Here is a 17,523-nt window from a genome sequence, read left to right on the forward strand (position 1 = left end):
GTGAGGCAAGACTTCCCTTCACTAAAACCTTGCTGACTGTCTCAGTAGCCCATGCTTTTGTATGTGCTCTGTAATTTTATTCTTAATAATAGCCTCCACCATTTTTCCTGGCACCGACATCAGACTCACCGGTCTATAATTTCCAGGATCGCCTCTGGAGCTCTTTTTAAAAAATCGGCGTTACATTGGCCACCCTCCAATCTTCCAGTACCACACCTGTTTTTAGGGATAAATTGCATATTACTAACAGTAGCTCTACAAGTTCATTTTTTCAGCTCTAATAATACTCTGGGATGAATACCATCTGGTCCCGGTGATTTATTACTTTTCAGTTTGCAGAACTGCCCCATTACATCCTCCAAGTTTACAGTGAAATCATTTAGTCTTTCTGACTCGTCCGCTTCAAATACCTTTTCCGGCACCGGTATCCCTCCCAAATCCTCCTTGGTGAAAACCGAAGCAAAGAATTCATTCAATTTCTCCGCTACGGCTTTGTCTTTCCTGATCGCCCCTTTAACACCACAGTCGTCCAGTGGCCCTACCGATTCTTTAGCCGGCTTCCTGCTTTTAATATACCTAAAAAAAGTTTTGCTATGTGTTTTTGCTTCTAACGCTAACTTTTTTTCAAAGTCCTTCTTAGCCCTCCTTATCTCCTTTTTGCATTCGGTTTGACATTCATTATGTTTTATCTTATTGTCTTCAGTCTGTTCCCTTCTCCGTTTTCTGAAGGATTGTTTTTTGGCTCTAATAGCTTCCTTTACCTTACCATTTAGCCATGCCGGCTGACGTTTGGTCTTTTTTCCTCTTTTTCTAATACGCGGAATATATTTGTCCTGTACTTCTAGGATGGTGTTTTTGAACAGCATCCACGCCTGATTCAAGTTTTTTACCCTTTCAACTGCTCCCTTCAGTCTTTTTTTCACCGTTCTTCTCATTTTGTCATAATCTCCTTTTCTAAAGTTAAAAGCTAGTGTATTTGATTTCCTGAGTTCACTTACTTCGCAGCCAATATCAAAACCGATCATATTATTATCACTGTTATCAAGCGGCCCTCGCACCGTTACCCCCTGCACCAGATAGCGGAACTGTAAGACTAACACTGGCTGAACAAATAGAAGTTCTTAAAAAATTAGAAAACAAAGTCAAGCATCTATTGCTAAAGAATATGGTGTCAATCCCAGTCAAATTTCACGTATCTTGAAGCAGAAAGACCAGCTTCTGGAAGACTGGCAAAACAATACAAATCCACAACGGAAACGGGCGGGAAAAACTGAGGAGGTAGAAGATGCTCTTCTTTGGTGGTTTTCTCGAGTCAGGAGCAGACAGTTTCCTGTCAGTGGTCCACTACTTATGGAGAAAGCTAACCAGCTAGCTGAAAGTCTTGGACTAACTGAACTCAAAGCCACTGTTGGATGGTTGGAAAGATGGAAGGAGAACAGCAGCATAAAATTGAAGAAACAGCATGGTGAGAAACAAGACGCTGATGACTTTGGTGCTGAAAATTGGGTTGTTTCAGTTCTTCCTACTATCTTGAACGAGTTTGCACCTCGTGACATTTTCAATGCTGACGAAAACGGTCTCTACTGGCGAGCGTTCCTGATGGAACACTTGCATTCAAACATGCTGAAACTACAGGAGGTAAAACGTCGAAGGAGCGACTGACGATCCTTCTTTGCTGCAATATGGATGGGAGTGAGAAGTTGGAACCCCTCGTCATTGGAAAGAGCAAACAGTCCTGTTGCTTCAAGAAAGTTAAGCGACTTCCTGTGTCATACGAGGCTAATGCAAATTCATGGATGACTCGGGAAATTTGGAAGCAGTGGCTAAAGAAGTTAGACACTAGAATGCGGGCACAAAAGCGTCAGATTTTGCTGCTTTGTGATAATTGTGCTGCACACAGGGATGTCGTCAGGCTAACGTCAAGGTGGTCTTCCTGCCACCAAACACTACCTCTCTGATCCAACCTATGGATCAGGGCATAATAGCCAATTTCAAACAACATTATCGGGCTCTTGTGCTACGTTGACTGATGAGCGTTATGGATGACCAGACTGCAAAGGATAAACATGCTGTTGAATTGGCTCGTAATCTATCACTGTTGAATTCCCTACATATGCAGAAAGAAGCCTAGAATCATGTTACACAGGCAACCATTGTGAACTGCTACAAGCTGGCAAGCTTTGTTAAGGATGTGGAGAGGGACAAAACAGATGCAGCTGTTGCAAACGCGTCAGATGAACAGGTTACTGACATCCCAGCCGGTGTTACTGAAGAGGAGTTTCATCACTATGTAGCTGTTGATTACGATCTACAAACAGCTGACGACAGCACTGATGTCGAGATATGCGCCTACATGCAGGCAACAACGGCTGATGATGAAACAGATGATGAAATGAGCAGCGAGGCACATGCTGACGAAATTCAACAACCTCCTCCTGTCACTTTTGCAAGAGCGCTGGAGAGTCTCAACACCGTGCGAGCCTATCTGGAGGTCACTGGATGGCAGTGCTATGACAGTTTTTACCGTCTGGCAGATGTAGTCTATGGAACTCACAGACCCAATAGTGTACAGAGGACTATAACTGATTACTTCAAGTAAGCCTAACGTCAGTTAACGGAGACTGTATACTGTACGTATAATAATGAACTGTACTGTACATATGTTTATCAGATGTCAAGCTTCTTTGGGTCCCAGACCCTTGCACTTAAGCGGATTGCACTGTGTGTGTGTGTGTGTGTGTATATATATATATATATATATATATATATATATAATTTATTTATTACATTTGTATCCCACATTTTCCCACCTATTTGCAGGCTCAATGTGGCTTACATAGTACCGTGAAGGCATTCGCCAAGTCCGGTAGGGAGACAGATACAAGTGATGTAGTGGTCGAATAAGATACGTTTGTTTCAGGCGCAATGGGGTTGGGGAGAGGGAAAGTTATATAGTGTCCTGTACGATCTTTGGTTTTGCTGTGTTGCAGAGTTTAGGTATTTATGTTGGGTCGGTAGGGTATGCCTTTTTGAACAGGTTGGTCTTTAGTGATTTCCTGAAATTTAGGTGGTCGTACATTATTTTCACAGTTTTTAGTAGTGCGTTCCATAGTTGTGTGCTAATATAGGAGAAGCTGGATGCGTAGGTTGCTTTGTATTTGAGTCATTTGCAATTTGGGTAGTGGAGGTTTAGGCATGTTCATAATGATCTGGTTCTGTTTCTGGTTGGTAGATCTATTAGGTCTATCATATAACCTGGGACATCGCCGTAGATAATTTTGTGGACCAGGGTGCAGATTTTGAAGGTGATACCTTCTTTGATTGGGAGCCAGTGCAGTTTTTCTCGGAGGGGTTTGGCACTTTCAAATCGTGTTTTACCGAATATCAGCCTGGCTGCTGTGTTTTGAGCGGTCTGGAGTTTCTTTGTGAATTGTTATTTACATCCCGCTGAGATTCCGTTGCAGTAGTCTGCATGGCTTAGTACCATCGATTGTATTAAATTACAAAATATTTCCCTCGGGAAGAAAGGTTTTATGCGTTTAAGTTTCCACATTGAGTAGAACATTTTCTTTGTTGTGGAGTTTACTTCTCTCTCAAGAGTGAGGTTGCGGTCGATTATAACACCAAGTATTTTTACGTTATCTGAAATAGGGAGAGTGTGGTCTGGGGTGTTCATGGTTGTGGGTTTGTACATATTGTGTTGAGATGAGAGGATGAGGCAGTGTGGTTTTTTCAGTGTTCAGTTTCAGTTGAAATGAGTTTGCCCATGAGTCCATGGTGTTCAAACAGAGCTTGATTTCGTTGGTGATTTCTGTGACATCATCTGCATAGATGAACAGGTTGAGGCCTTGACTGGATAGGGACTTGGCCAGTGAAATCATCATTATGTTGAAGAGTACTGGTGATAATGGTGATCCTTGAGGTACTCCGCAGTTCGCTTTCTACGGTGGTGATATGATTTTACTTGTTATGTTCTAGTGGTTAGGAAACCCTTGATCCAGCTAAGTATATTTCCAAATATCCCGAAGTGGTCTAGGAGCCATAGTAGTATATTGTGGTTTACTATGTCGAATGTGCTCGACATGTCGAATTGGAGGAGAAGTATACTTTTGCCTGCAGCTATTTCCTGCTTGAATTTGGCTAGGAGAGTAACAAGCACAGTTTCAGTACTATGGAGGGAGCGGAATTCTGATTGTGATTCGTGTAGTATTGAAAACTTGTCCATGTATTCTGTCAGCTGTTTGGTCACCAAGCTCTCCATCAGCTTGACTACTAGTGGGATAGATGCAACTGGGCGGTAGTTGACGAGTTCGGCTAATTTTTTCTTAGTGTCTTTTGGTATTGGGGTGAGTAGGATGTTGCCATATTCCTCAGGGAAGAGACCTTGTTGGAGCATGTAGTTTAGGTGGGATGTGAGGTCTGCTATGAAGCGGTCGGGGGCGGATTTAAGCATGGTTTATATATATATATATATATATATATATATATATATATATCAACCATGCTTCAGTACACATTTGAAAGTTTAGGCAGGGCCTCTCAAACTGAATCGTGATTTCAGGTCACTTCATAGATGAGCCTTCTGTAGAGGCATCATTTTGGGAGGGGGGGGGGGTCACATGCTTTTGTTGCTGCATGAATGTGGTCACCAACGCATAGATTTTGGTAAGTGCTGACTTAGGATCACCGTCTTGTTGCATGACTCACTTTTGGCTCAAAGCAGATGGCTCGACATTCATTTCTAGGATTGTCAGTTATAAAGTAGAATTCATGGTTCTAATCAATATCATCAAACTGTCCAGGTCCTAATGCAGCAAAATCTCATACCACGATACTTCCATAACTATGCTTAACAGTCAGTGTGAGGTTCTTACTTTGGAAGGCAGCATTTTTTTTCCATAAATAAAACTTTTGATATTGTAACCAAAAAGTTTAATTACCCGAGAAGTCTTGAGCATTATTCTCATTCACTTTGTAGAAGCTGAAATGAGTAACCATGTTCCTTCAGTTTTTTTTACCCAATGGTTGATGCACGAACCTTCACATCAGCCATAGTCAATGAGGCTTGCATATATTTACATATTAGTCTCGGGTTCTTTATGATTTCTTGGATGATATTCCTGGTCTGCTCTTGGGGATATCTTGCCAGGACAATCACTGCTGGGTAGAGTCACCATAGTCTTCAATTTTTTCTATTTGTAGACTGGCGGTAGATAGATGGCACCCCTTAATATTAAGAAATGGTCTTTTTACTTTATTCAGAGATATGCACATCAACTATTCTTTTGTTGGGCTCTGAAACTTCTTTTGATGAGTTCTCACTATTTTTCATGGCAAAGACCAAACTCACATGTTTAGATATATTATACTGGGTGATTTGTTCATTATTTAAGAACCTGATTTAATTAGCTAATTAAGGGGCTCATACACAATAGTAAGTGCTCATGCACAATAGTAAGTGCTCATGCATGAAAAATGTCCTTTTGTTTAACAAATAATCAAAATATGTCTTCTTTGTCTGTCCTATTCAGTGTGGTTAGCTTTCTCTCATTGTTTAGATAAGGATCTAATGCTTTGAGGTTAACTTATGCTAAAACACAGACCATCTTAAGTGTTTCACACACTTTCTCAGCATTATAACTTCATGAGCATGAAAATATGGGAACTGAAGGTTTTGGCACAGTAATATAGCAGAGGGTGACAAATGAAGTCCAAAATTGGTCTGTCCAGTTTGCTCAGCAATTTATCCACTCAGGAAGATGAACATATAATTCATATATTGAATCCTTTTTTGCTGGGTCCCTCACTGATTCAAGTAATACCACTGTCTTTTAGGGTTTGCAGGTTTCCCCTTAAAGATTTCCCATAGGGCTACTGATTTTAGGGTTGTAACTCACTCTGCAGGTTATTCCAGTGCCTCATTTCCATCCTCTTACCACTAGTGACCCCCTGTGTTTTACACTTTAAAAAAAAAAAATTCCTAATTCTACTATTTTTTTCTCTACCAGTTCTTCTACCACACTTTTGGTGAAAAAAAAATATTCTGATATTGTTCCCAAGTCTACTCCCTTGGAACTTTCAAGGTGAATTTTTCCACAGATAAAATGAAAGAGTGGATAGTACATACCAGTCCTTGCAGTTAATAGCATCTCCATATCCTGGGGTATCTACAACTGTAAGGCGTAGCTTTACCCCCCTTTCTTCTATCTCCACTGTCGAGGCCTCAATCTCTACAGTCCTTTCAATTTTCTCTGAAAAACAGCAAAGTTGACATTGACAAAAAAAAATGCAGAAGAACCCTGACAAGCTGAGGTTGGGCCAATGTCTAACTGGATTCTCAGAATCCAGCTGTACTAAAGAAAAACACACAACATATACAAATAATCAAATGATGAAAATAAACAAAACTAAATAGCCACATCTACTTCTTTATATGCTATAAAAATTGTGTGGTTTCCCACAAAAGTTCACTTGAATACATGGAAATAAAGGAAAACAAAAAATGTTTAACACACCACCTTTTTATTTGACTACAATACATTTGGTGGGCAATCCTGTGAGTGCGCACCTTTTAGGCGCAGCAGTGCAGCATGGGAAGCACTTATTCTATAATGGCATCTGAGCACCCAGATTCTGCTAAAGAATACGGGCTTAAGACAGTGCTGGCATGGAGGAGTAGCCTAGTGGTTAGTGCAGCAGATCCTGGGGAACTGGGTTTGATTCCCACTGCAGCTCCTTGTGACTCTGGGCAAGTCACTTAAACCTCATTGCCCCAGGTACAAATACGTACCAGTACATAATATGTAAACTGCTTTGAAAGTTGTTGTAAAAACCACAGAAAGGCGGTATATCAAGTCCCATTCCAGTTAATTTTCGATGTTGCTATCCATTCTTAAGGAATAACAAAGATTGAAGTAGCATAACACTCTTGACACCTTTTTTTTTTTAAACATAGCCCCTGATGAGGCCTCGGCTGGGCCACAGCTGGGTGAAAGTTAAGTGTTTCTTTTCTTTTTTTGAATGTTGATATGCTATATGGACTTAGTTGCAGTTTTTAATGGTGATTATGACCAAAAAAGTGAAAAATTATAACTGCACATTGTGATTATATTTAAACAAATACTTGTGGGTGTCCTTAGGGGCGGTCTCACCGGCACATCGCTGGTAGTCGACAATCCCACCAACCCGGAAGAGCGGAATTCAAGACCCCTGACGCTAGATATAGCGAAACATGATCATGTTGGGTCCTAGTTTTTCGGTGGATTGACTTTTCACAATTTAACAAGTTGTTTATGTGAAAGTTTATAAGAATTATCAACAGCTATCAGATGACTATATCTGGAATGTGAAACTTTTGAAATCATCGATTTTCAAGGATTGAAGCTTCCGTTGGCTCAGGATTATCATCATACTGACTTGATGGTTTGAGTCTATGATATATGCTTGAAGCATTCATGACATTGGGACAGTATTCACCCTACTTATGTGATAACAAACTATTGAATATATGTGTTACGATATTGGAACACATTGGGTTATAAAAATTAAAAAAAAATTTTTAGCAAGTTGTGTATGAATGTATGTGTGAGTAAGTGTATGGATTTAGAATAGTATACTTTTACAACTATGGGTTATTTAAAATTGTAGTTGGGTTATATATTACATTTAATAAATAAAGGAATTGTTTATGTATCTTTTAACGGTTGTTAGTATTTATTTTATCAATGATATAATTCATAACCCCAGTAAACACACAGGGGTTTCCTTCCAGGTGTCTGGGTGTTTAAGGTATTTTTCCTTGTTTGTTGCAATACCATAAATTCACACTAATTTAGTGTACTTGGCTCAATGTTATTACATAATGTTATACTATAGTGTCCACCATAGTTTAAAAAATATCAACCTAGCTACAAAGTAGTGCAAGGAAAAAGATGCAGACAGATCCACACTTCCCCTCTTCTTCTAGTGCTAAACTGGGATTGATGCAGGTAAGAAGGAAAAAATATCTCCCATTTCTGTTTCAAATTGGATCCAAGTTTCCCCACAGCAGTTACATAGGGCCTGGCCAATTTCATAACAAAGGTCACATTTTATGGCCAGTACTGCAGCATCACGGAATCTGGAGGCCTTCATCGTAGTTTAAGTAGTGTGAAAGGGATGTACTTTTGTGTCTTTCCCTAATCTTCTTATTACTCTTAACACATCGACCCTTTTTCCTAGTCAAACCATCATTACAGTGTTTATGATCAATTTCAAGAGGCTAACTTGGAGAAAGGAGAAAGAATCAAGGATCTGTGGACTTGCCTTCATACCAGATGGCAAACCTCATCCACTTGAAGCCATACAACCTTCTAGCGATATCTTATTTATTTATTACATTTGAATCCCACATTTTCCCACCTATTTGTAGGCTCAATGTGGCGTATGCAGACTCTGTTCTTGGAGTAACTTAACTACAAACAAAGTGCGTGGGAACCAGAATGGAGTGTGTTGTGAATGCATATCCCTGTGGTGTAAAAGATTCACATCACCATAAGGCTTTACTGTGAGTGATATATAAAAAAAATCAAAATGAAAGACAGCACTTGTATCAATTACATTTGTTAAAAAGTTAAGCTAAATACAGGAGGATTTACTATAAATATCAAACAACTTACCGAGATCTCCATCTCTAGAGGGGTCTCTGTGTAGCAGCCTACTGTTTTTGCATGTCATGACCTTAGGAGACAACATGGCTACCATTCAAAAGAAACTAAAATAAATCCTGAAAAAACCCCGTCATTTTTACAAAATAAACATACGGGCATGAAGGGCAAGTCAAGAGTTCCTCGGCTGATTAAAGTTGAACTTTTGCAAATTTGAATCTATAAAAGGTAAAATTAGGTTTCATACCTGATAATTTTCTTTCCATTAATCATAGCTGATCAATCCATAGACTGGTGGGTTGTGTCCATCTACCAGCAGGTGGAGATAGAGAGCAAACTTTGCCTCCCTATATGTGGTCATGTGCTGCCGGAAACTCCTCAGTATGTCGATATCAAAGCTCCATCCGCAGGACTCAGCACTTAGAGAATTACACCCACGAAGGGACACTCTGCCCAGCTCACCACCGCCGAAACGGGGGAGGGGAATTAACCCAGCTCATCCCCACACAAGTGGGGGAGGGGAATCCGTCCAGCTCATCCCCGCGGAGCGGGGGAGGGACACCACACCCGCCGATGCGGGGGGATCTGGCTTATCCTGCAACCGCAACCGCGGGAGGAGCTGACTGACCCTAACACCGCCGAAGCGGGAGGGGTACAAAGCTGCCCTACAACCGCACGAAGCGGGAGGGAGTGCCGGCAGAATTTTAAGTCTCAATCCAGCCCCGTAAAACGGAGGGGAGAGGAATGCAGCAGCTCACTGTAACACAAACTCGTCTCAACTCTTGAAGAATCCAAGTGAAAAAACTTGAACACGAAGTCTTTCTGAAGTAACTGAAGACTAAACTTGAACCTGAAATGCAACCAGAATAAAAACAGTACAGATATCTGGGAGGGGCTATGGATTGATCAGCTATGATTAATGGAAAGAAAATTATCAGGTATGAAACCTAATTTTACCTTCCATTTCATCATGCTGATCAATCCATAGACTGGTGGGATGTACCGAAGCAGTACTCACCCAGGGCGGGACATAGCAATCCCTGATCGCAACACTGAAGCTCCAAACCGGGCCTCCGCCCGAGCAGCCACAGTCAAGCGGTAATGCTTGGAGAATGTATGGGCCGATGCCCAAGCTGCCGCCTTGCATATGTCTTCCAAGGAGACGGACCCGGCCTCTGCCATCGAGGCCGCCTGAGCTCTAGAGGAGAGAGCCTTCAGCTGTATAGGCGGCACCTTCCCCGCGGCCACATAAGCCGCTGCAATGGCTTCCTTGACCCATCTTGCCACTGTAGGCTTAGCAGCCTGCAGACCCTTACGAGGACCTGCAACCAGGACAAACAGATGATCCGATTTCCGGAAATCATTGGTCACTTCCAAGTATCTGATGATGACTCGTCTCACATCCAGATATTTAAGAGCAGAGTACTCCTCTGGGTAGTCCTCCCTATGAAAGGAAGGGAGACAGAGCTGCTGATTAACATGGAAGCGAGAAACAATCTTGGGCAAGAAGGAAGGCACTGTGCGAATAGACACTCCTGCCTCAGTGAACTGCAGAAAGGGCTCTCGACATGAGAGTGCCTGGAGCTCGGAAACTCTTCTGGCTGAAGTGATAGCCACCAAAAAGACTGCTTTCAACGTCAGGTCTTTCAGAGATGCCCTCAACAAGGGTTCAAAAGGCGGCTTCTGTAATGCTCTTAGCACCAGGTTAAAATTCCACGCAGGCACCACTGAGTGCAGAGGAGGGCGCAGGTGCTTAACTCCCTTGAGAAAACGCACCACATCTGGCTGCGAAGCCAGGGAAGCATCCTTCAGGCGGCCCCTGAAGCAAGCCAGGGCCGCTACCTGGACTTTAAGGGAACTGAGCGACAGGCCTTTCTCCAGACCTTCTTGCAGGAATGCCAACACTGAAGAAATTGGAGCAGTGAATGGAGAAAATGAGCCTGCTTCACCACGCTGCAAAGGTACGCCAAACCCTGGCGTAAGCAGTAAAAGTAGAGCGCTTCCTCGCTCTCAGCATAGTGGCGATGACCTTGTCTGAGAAGTCCTTCTTCCTCAGACGCTGCCGCTCAATAGCCAGGCCGTAAGACCAAAGGGGGAGGGATCCTCCATCACCACGGGACCCTGATGTAACAGACCCTGCTCCACTGGCAGCCCCACCAGGATTATCCGGCCCGGATGCTTTGCCAATCGGTCTAGCACCCTGCCCAACATGGGCCAGGGCGGGAACACATAGAGAAGCTCTTGTGTTGGCCACTGTTAGAGAAGAGCATCTACTCCCAGAGATCGAGGGTCCCGTCCTCTGCTGCAAAAGCGCGGCACTTGGCAATTGGCTGATGACGCCATCAGATCTAGGCTCGGCTGGCCCCAGCGCTTCGTGATATCCAAGAACGCCCGAGCCGATAACTGCCACTCTCCGGGATCCAAGGTATGGCGACTGAGAAAGTCCGCCTTGACATTCATGACTCCAGCAATGTGGGCTGCTGACAGCTGCTCCAGGCTCGCTACCGCCCACTGGCATAGATTCATGGCTTCCTTGGCTAGAGGGGCGCTCTTGGTACCTCCCTGGCGGTTGACATAGACCACAGCCGTGGCATTGTCCAACAGGACCCGTACTGGCTTCAACGCCAGTACCGGGATGAACTCTAAAAGCGCCAACCGAATGGCTCTGAGTTCCAGGAGGTTCATAGACCACTTTGCCTCTGCAGGAGACCAGAGCCCCTGCGCTGTCCTTCCCAAGCAGTGGGCTCCCCAGCCCGACAAAGAGGTGTCCGTCGTGACGACAATCCACTCCGGGGTCACCAGAGGCATTCCTGCAGACAACTTGTCTGTCTGCTTCCACCAGCTCAGCGCCTTGCGCACTGCTGGGTCCAAGGGAAGGCGCACAGCATAATCCTCCGACATCGGAGTCCAGCGCAGCAGCAGAGATTGTTGTAGTGGTCTCATACGAGCCCTGGCCCAGGGCACTACATCCATCGTGGCCGTCATAGAGCCCAACAGCTGCACATAGTCCCAAGCCCGAATAGGAGAGGCTACTAGGAACTAGTCCACCTGAGCCTGAAGCTTGACAATCCGATTGTCTGGCAGGAACACTCTGTCCACTTGGGTGTCGAATCGAACTCCCAGATACTCCAGGGACTGAGTCGGGCGCAGCTGGCTTTTCTCCCAGTTGATGATCCACCTCGGGGAGCTCAAAAGAGCAACCACCCGGTTCACAGCTTTGCCGCACTCTGCATAAGAGGGGGCTTGGATCAACCAGTCGTCCAGATAAGGATGGACTTGAACTCCTTCCTTCCTCAGGAAGGACGCGATGACCACCATTACTTTGGAGAAGGTCCGCGGAGCAGTAGCCAACCCGAACGGGAGGGCTCTGAACTGGAAGTGTCGGCCCAGTACTGCAAAACGCAGACAGCGTTGATGAGGAGGCCAGATGGAAATATGCAAGTATGCGTCCTTGCTGTCCAAGGATGCCAGGAACTCTCCTGCCTTCACTGCCGCTATAACAGAGCGGAGGGTCTCCATGCGAAAGTGCCGAACTTTCAAGGCCCAATGGACCCCTTGAGGTCGAGGATAGGCCGTACAGAACCTCCTTTCTTTGGAAGCACAAAGAAAAAGGAGTAACGTCCCTTGCCAAGCTGATTTTCTGGCACCGGAACGACCGCCCCCAGGCGGATCAGATTGTCCAAGGTCTGCTGCACTGCCACAGCTTTGACCGGAGACTTGCAGGGAGAGAGTACAAACCCTTCTTTTAAGGGTCGGCAGAACTCTAGCTTGTAGCCGTCTCTGATGACTTCCAGCACCCAAGCGTCTGAAGTTATTGTGGTCCACTCGCCCATAAACGAGGACAGCCGTCCTCCAATCTGCACCGGGGCGTGGACCAAGGCCCCGTCATTGGGTACGAGACCCTGGGGGAGGACCGGAGGGAGCACCTCCGGGACGGCGGTCTCTGCGAAAGGAATGCTGCTTGGGGGAGAAGTTCCTCTTGAAGGAAGAGGGGGCAGAGGAGCCCGACCTGCCCGGGCGGTACCGACGGGCTTCCTGCAACCGTCCTCTGGAGGTACCGGGGCGAGCACTGGCCCGAGCCCCGACCTCTGGTAACTTCTTGCCCTTAGACGTGCCGAGATCGGTCACGATCTTGTCCAGCTCGACCCCAAAGAGCAGCTTGCCTTTAAAAGGCAATCTAGCCAGGCGGGATTTAGAGGCGTGGTCAGCAGACCAATGCTTCAGCCAAAGCCACCGCCGCGCAGAGATTGTCTGAGCCATGCCTTTAGCTGAGGCTCTCAAGACCTCATACAGCAAGTCTGCCAAATAGGCTAAGCCCGATTCCAGGGCCGGCCAATCAGCCCTCAAGGAATGATCCGAGGGGGAAGCCCGCTGCACCATAGTCAGGCACGCCCTGGCCACATAAGAGCCGCAAACTGAGGCCTGCAAACTTAAAGCAGCCGCCTCAAAGGACGACCTTAAGGCCGCCTCCAATCTTCTGTCTTGGGCGTCCTTTAGGGCCGTGCCACCTTCCACTGGTAACGCCGTTTTCTTAGTCACCGCAGTGATTAAAGAATCCACGGTAGGCCACAGAAAGGCCTCACGTTCACTTTCAGGCAAAGAATAGAGGCGGGACATAGCCCTAGCCACTTCAAGGCTCGCTTCCGGGACATCCCATTGAGCCGAAATTAAGGTGTGCATGGCAACATGCACGTGGAAGGTTCTAGGCGGGCGTTTCGTCCCCAGCATAATGGCAGAGCCAACAGGGGCTGAGGGAGAGACGTCCTCCGGAGAGGAAATCTTCAAAATGCCCATGGCCTGCACTAACAGGTTGGGCAAATCCTCTGAGCTAAAGATCCGCGCTACAGAGGGGTCATCCGCTCCATCCGAGCGGGGATCCGTCTCCTCCAAGGAATCCGCAAAGGACCGTTGGGAGAACTCAGATACGCTGCCCTCATCTACATCGGAGGAGACAAAGTCCTCCAAGGCCTGGGAATCAACCCGAGGGCGTTTACCTCTGGGAACCTCAACCTCTTTACCAGACGAGGGAGCAGGGGCAGCGTTTTGCATAAGGAAGGCCTGATGCAGCAGCAAAACAAACTCGGGGGAGAAACCCCCCAGACTGTGCACTTCCGCAGCCTGGGCAACAGCCCTAGACGCACCCTCAACCGGCGCTCGCAAGAGCGGGGGAGAGACATGCTGCGCATCCAAAATGGCGCCCGGCGCGACACTCCGCGAAGGAGCCGCGCGGGAAGAGCGGCGCTTAACTTTAGCCGCTTTGGTGCCGTCGCCCAAATTAAGGGCGTTCATGGCATTAATGTCTCCAACCTCAAGGGCGGCCCAAGAAGAAGCCGTCCGAGCCGCGTGGCTGGCCAAGATGGCGGAGGCGAGGAGCGGGGGATGGGCGTTTATGGCGGGAAAAACCGCCACGCCGGATGAAGGACTGGGACATTCATCGGTCATGAAACTGTCACCCAACAAGGGCGAATCAGGCTTTAAGACCCCCGCATCCCCTCTAGAAGCGCTCAAGCGATCCGGGGAGCGACTCTTTACGCCCTCGCCCTCCGACGCCATATGCCACGTGGAGATAAATCGGGGATCCCCTGCCCGCTATAAAAAAGGTAAAAATTTACCTGCTTTCCGCTCCGAGCTGTAACGACCTGGTGTCCCAGTGAGCAGCTGCAATGAACGTTTAAATAAACGTCGAAATAAACGCCTTTAAGGACGTTCAAAATTTTTTTTTTTTTTTTTTTTTTTAACGGAGCCAGCGGGAGGGGGGAGAAAAGGAGGGACCTGGCACCACCAGGTTTGCACTTGCTCAAAAGAGCCCTCAACCCCAGGCACTCAACAAAACCTAAAAATTAGGCTTGGAGGCCTAGCCAGAGCTGCTGCTGTGTGTGACCACCACCTGCTGAGATAGAGAACATACTGAGGAGTTTCCGGCAGCACATGACCACATATAGGGAGGCAAAGTTTGCTCTCTATCTCCACCTGCTGGTAGATGGACACAACCCACCAGTCTATGGATTGATCAGCATGATGAAATGGAATAATTGTTAAAAGATGACCTTCCTCGTCTTGATTTTTATATCACCCACAGCAAAGCCTTATGGTGATATGAATCTTACACCACAAGGGTATGTAACCACTCTGGTTCCCACACGCTTTGTATGTAGTTTTGATAAGTCACTCTATACACATTATGTTTAATGATTTAGTATTCATTATGTATACTGGATAATTATTATGTAGTTGTACTGTTTTTAAATGTTTGAATATTTTAATTTTCTTTTTTTTTTTCTTTTTTTTAATTATAAATTTACAATGTTTTTCAAGTACAAAGCTTGATACAGAATAGATGATTATAAAAGACTTTATAAAACTTAAGGAAACTAATTAATACATTTGACTAAATGATTGGCTTTGCTCATCTTTAGTCCACTATAAGGAGGCAATTCCTCAATACTTAGGAAAAAAATTATAAAATAAAATAAGAAAAAGGCGGCAGAGAAGAAGTTTGAGTGATCTCTAAATTATCATGGCGTTGAAGTTCCTATATTCCTTGGCTGTGGAACGGATAAGTCAGCTGTCTTGGATTCCAGAAAAGAGTTCAATTGTTTAGGATAAAAAAATATATATTTAACAAAGTTTAACTTTAGAACACATTTGCAAGGAAAATTTAACCAAAATAAAGCGCCCAGCTGCAAAGCATTAGGGCACAATTTAAGAAACTCTTGCCTTTTCTTTTGAGTAGTTTTAGATACATCTGGATACATTCTTATTTTACATTCAAGGAAATTTTGATCTCTAATTAGAAAATACTGCTTAAGTATCCAATCTCTATTGGGTTGTAAAATAAAGGTTACTTTAAGTGTAGCAGTTGTCAGTCCCACTTTATCATCTTCAAGGATTTGAGTTAAATTCAGGTCTAAGGTTTCCACAGGTTCATCATGTCTCTTTCCTCGGTCTAATTCTCTCTTCTGGAAAGGTGAAATGTAATATATTTTGGATATAGGAGGATGTGACTGTTCCGGAATTTTCAAAACCTCTGTTAGATATTTTATAAAGGTTATAAGAGGTAAGATTGACAATTGCTTAGGAAAACGTATTAGCCTAAGGGTATTGGACCTTTGATAGTTTTCCAGAATCTCAATCTTATTTTGAAGGACAAGATTTTCTTGAATCATATTAACTTGAATCTGTTGGCAATCTTGTAGTCTTAAGAGTTTTTTTCCATTTCATTACCCATGGCTCAGTGGCGTAGCAAAGGGTGGGCCCAGGCCCATCCATTTTGGGCTCAGGCCCACCCAGTAGCAGCACACCTATGATGGCAAGGATCCTGAAGCCCCAGCAGCCGAAAACTCCCAACAACTGTTCCTCCTGCATACCTTGTAAATAGCAGATCTTCACCTGTAGTGCGTAGTGACTGATACATACTGCTCAAACCAGCCCCACAGCCTTCCCTCTGATATACTTCTGCCTATGTGGAAACAGAAAGTTGCATGAGAGGGAAGGCTGTGGGGTCAACTTGAGCAGTGTGTATTAGTTGCTGCTCACTGCTGGTGAAAAGCTGCTATTTAAAAGGTATGCGGAGGAGGGGGGTGTTTGAGAGACCATATGGCATGCAGGTGAGTGAGGGAGAGACCAAATCACTTGTGGGACAAGGCGGAGTTCTTCTGCCCACCCATCTTGGGCCCAGGCCCACCCAAAATTGGGTGTCTGGCTACGCCCCTGCCATGGCTATAATTTGTTTTTCAAGTGTTGGTATTTTTTCAAGCATTTGGTTAGAATGTTGAATCACTGAGGTAAATTTCTGTGAAAAGGAAGCTTCTAATCCCACTAATGCTTCCCAAATTGTGTCCAAAGTTATAGTCTCCGGTTTTAGTGGCAGAAAAGACTTACTTGCTAGCCCAATTGCGAATGTTGATTCCATCGATGGACGACTTTCAAGTGAAATTTGATTTTCCCCAAGACTATTTTCCCCTCCATCACTCACTGTTCCAAACGCGGGGAAAGTCGGCATTCTTACATCCGAGGTGGCGCCCATGACCGGAGACCCTATCGGCTCTTTGGCATCCGGCGTCTCCAGAGCCGCACTCGGGGTTTCCGCCGGCGCCCATGACCAGAGACCCTATCAGCTCTTTGGCGTCCAGCATCTCCAGAGCCGCACTCGGGGTTTCCGTCAGCATCGGTGGCTTAAGGTTGTTTCGGCTTCAAGATGGGAGAATGGCAATCCTCTCCCCAGGCTCACCGGCTGTGAAGAAGCTCCCGTCGCTGCACTCGATTGCAGAAAGCGGTCCAGTGTTCCCACCAAAGAGGCTGGCTGTGCCGCAGGGCTAGGGCATTGCTTGCCTTGTCTCTTTGGCATCAGGAAACAAGATTTTCAGAAAAACTTTGAAGGTAGGTATGGAGCGACTTCCTGCACTTCTCATTCGGCCGCCATCTTGCTTCCGGCCTCAAATATTTTAATTTTCTTATGATTTGTTATTCATTATTCATATTTTGTTCTTACAGTTAAGTTTGTGCCCCTGATGCAGCCCGTGCAGGGTGAAACACAGCCATGTTGGGCATTATTTTAATTCAATCATCTAATCTAATAAATTTTATCTACGTTTTTACCTACTTTTGACCGTGTCTGCTTCCACAATTTCTCTCCTGAGGCTACGAGGGGTTATCTTGCTTGGAAAAAAATTCAGCCTCCTTCCTACCAGTAGGTCATCCATGAACAGCTACTTTTATGGTGGCTACGCCCTACTGAAGCCAGTAAAAGATTGTCCCCTGCTTTGACTGGGGAGCTGGTTCGACCTTTTGAGCCCTCTGCTGCTGTGTGAAGGTGCAGGAGCTGTATACTTGGGTGGATGAGAGGGTGGAGGGAATATATGCACTTGACAGTAGGAGG

General features: G+C 45.2%; 1 protein-coding gene across 3 annotated transcripts in view; it reads right to left on the bottom strand.

Annotated features, from left to right (window-relative positions):
• SEPTIN2 (septin 2) overlaps positions 1-17,523 on the bottom strand; it is a 488,195-nt gene that overhangs the window by 271,760 nt on the left and 198,912 nt on the right. For all 3 annotated transcript variants that reach the window (XM_030215817.1, XM_030215816.1, XM_030215818.1), the window contains exon 5: positions 6,128-6,251. In XM_030215817.1, coding sequence (XP_030071677.1) covers positions 6,128-6,251 — 124 coding nt within the window. The remainder of the gene's footprint in view (positions 1-6,127; positions 6,252-17,523) is intronic.

Source organism: Microcaecilia unicolor, chromosome 10 (assembly GCF_901765095.1).
Source record: "Microcaecilia unicolor chromosome 10, aMicUni1.1, whole genome shotgun sequence".
NCBI classification, from domain to species: Eukaryota; Metazoa; Chordata; class Amphibia; order Gymnophiona; family Siphonopidae; genus Microcaecilia; species Microcaecilia unicolor.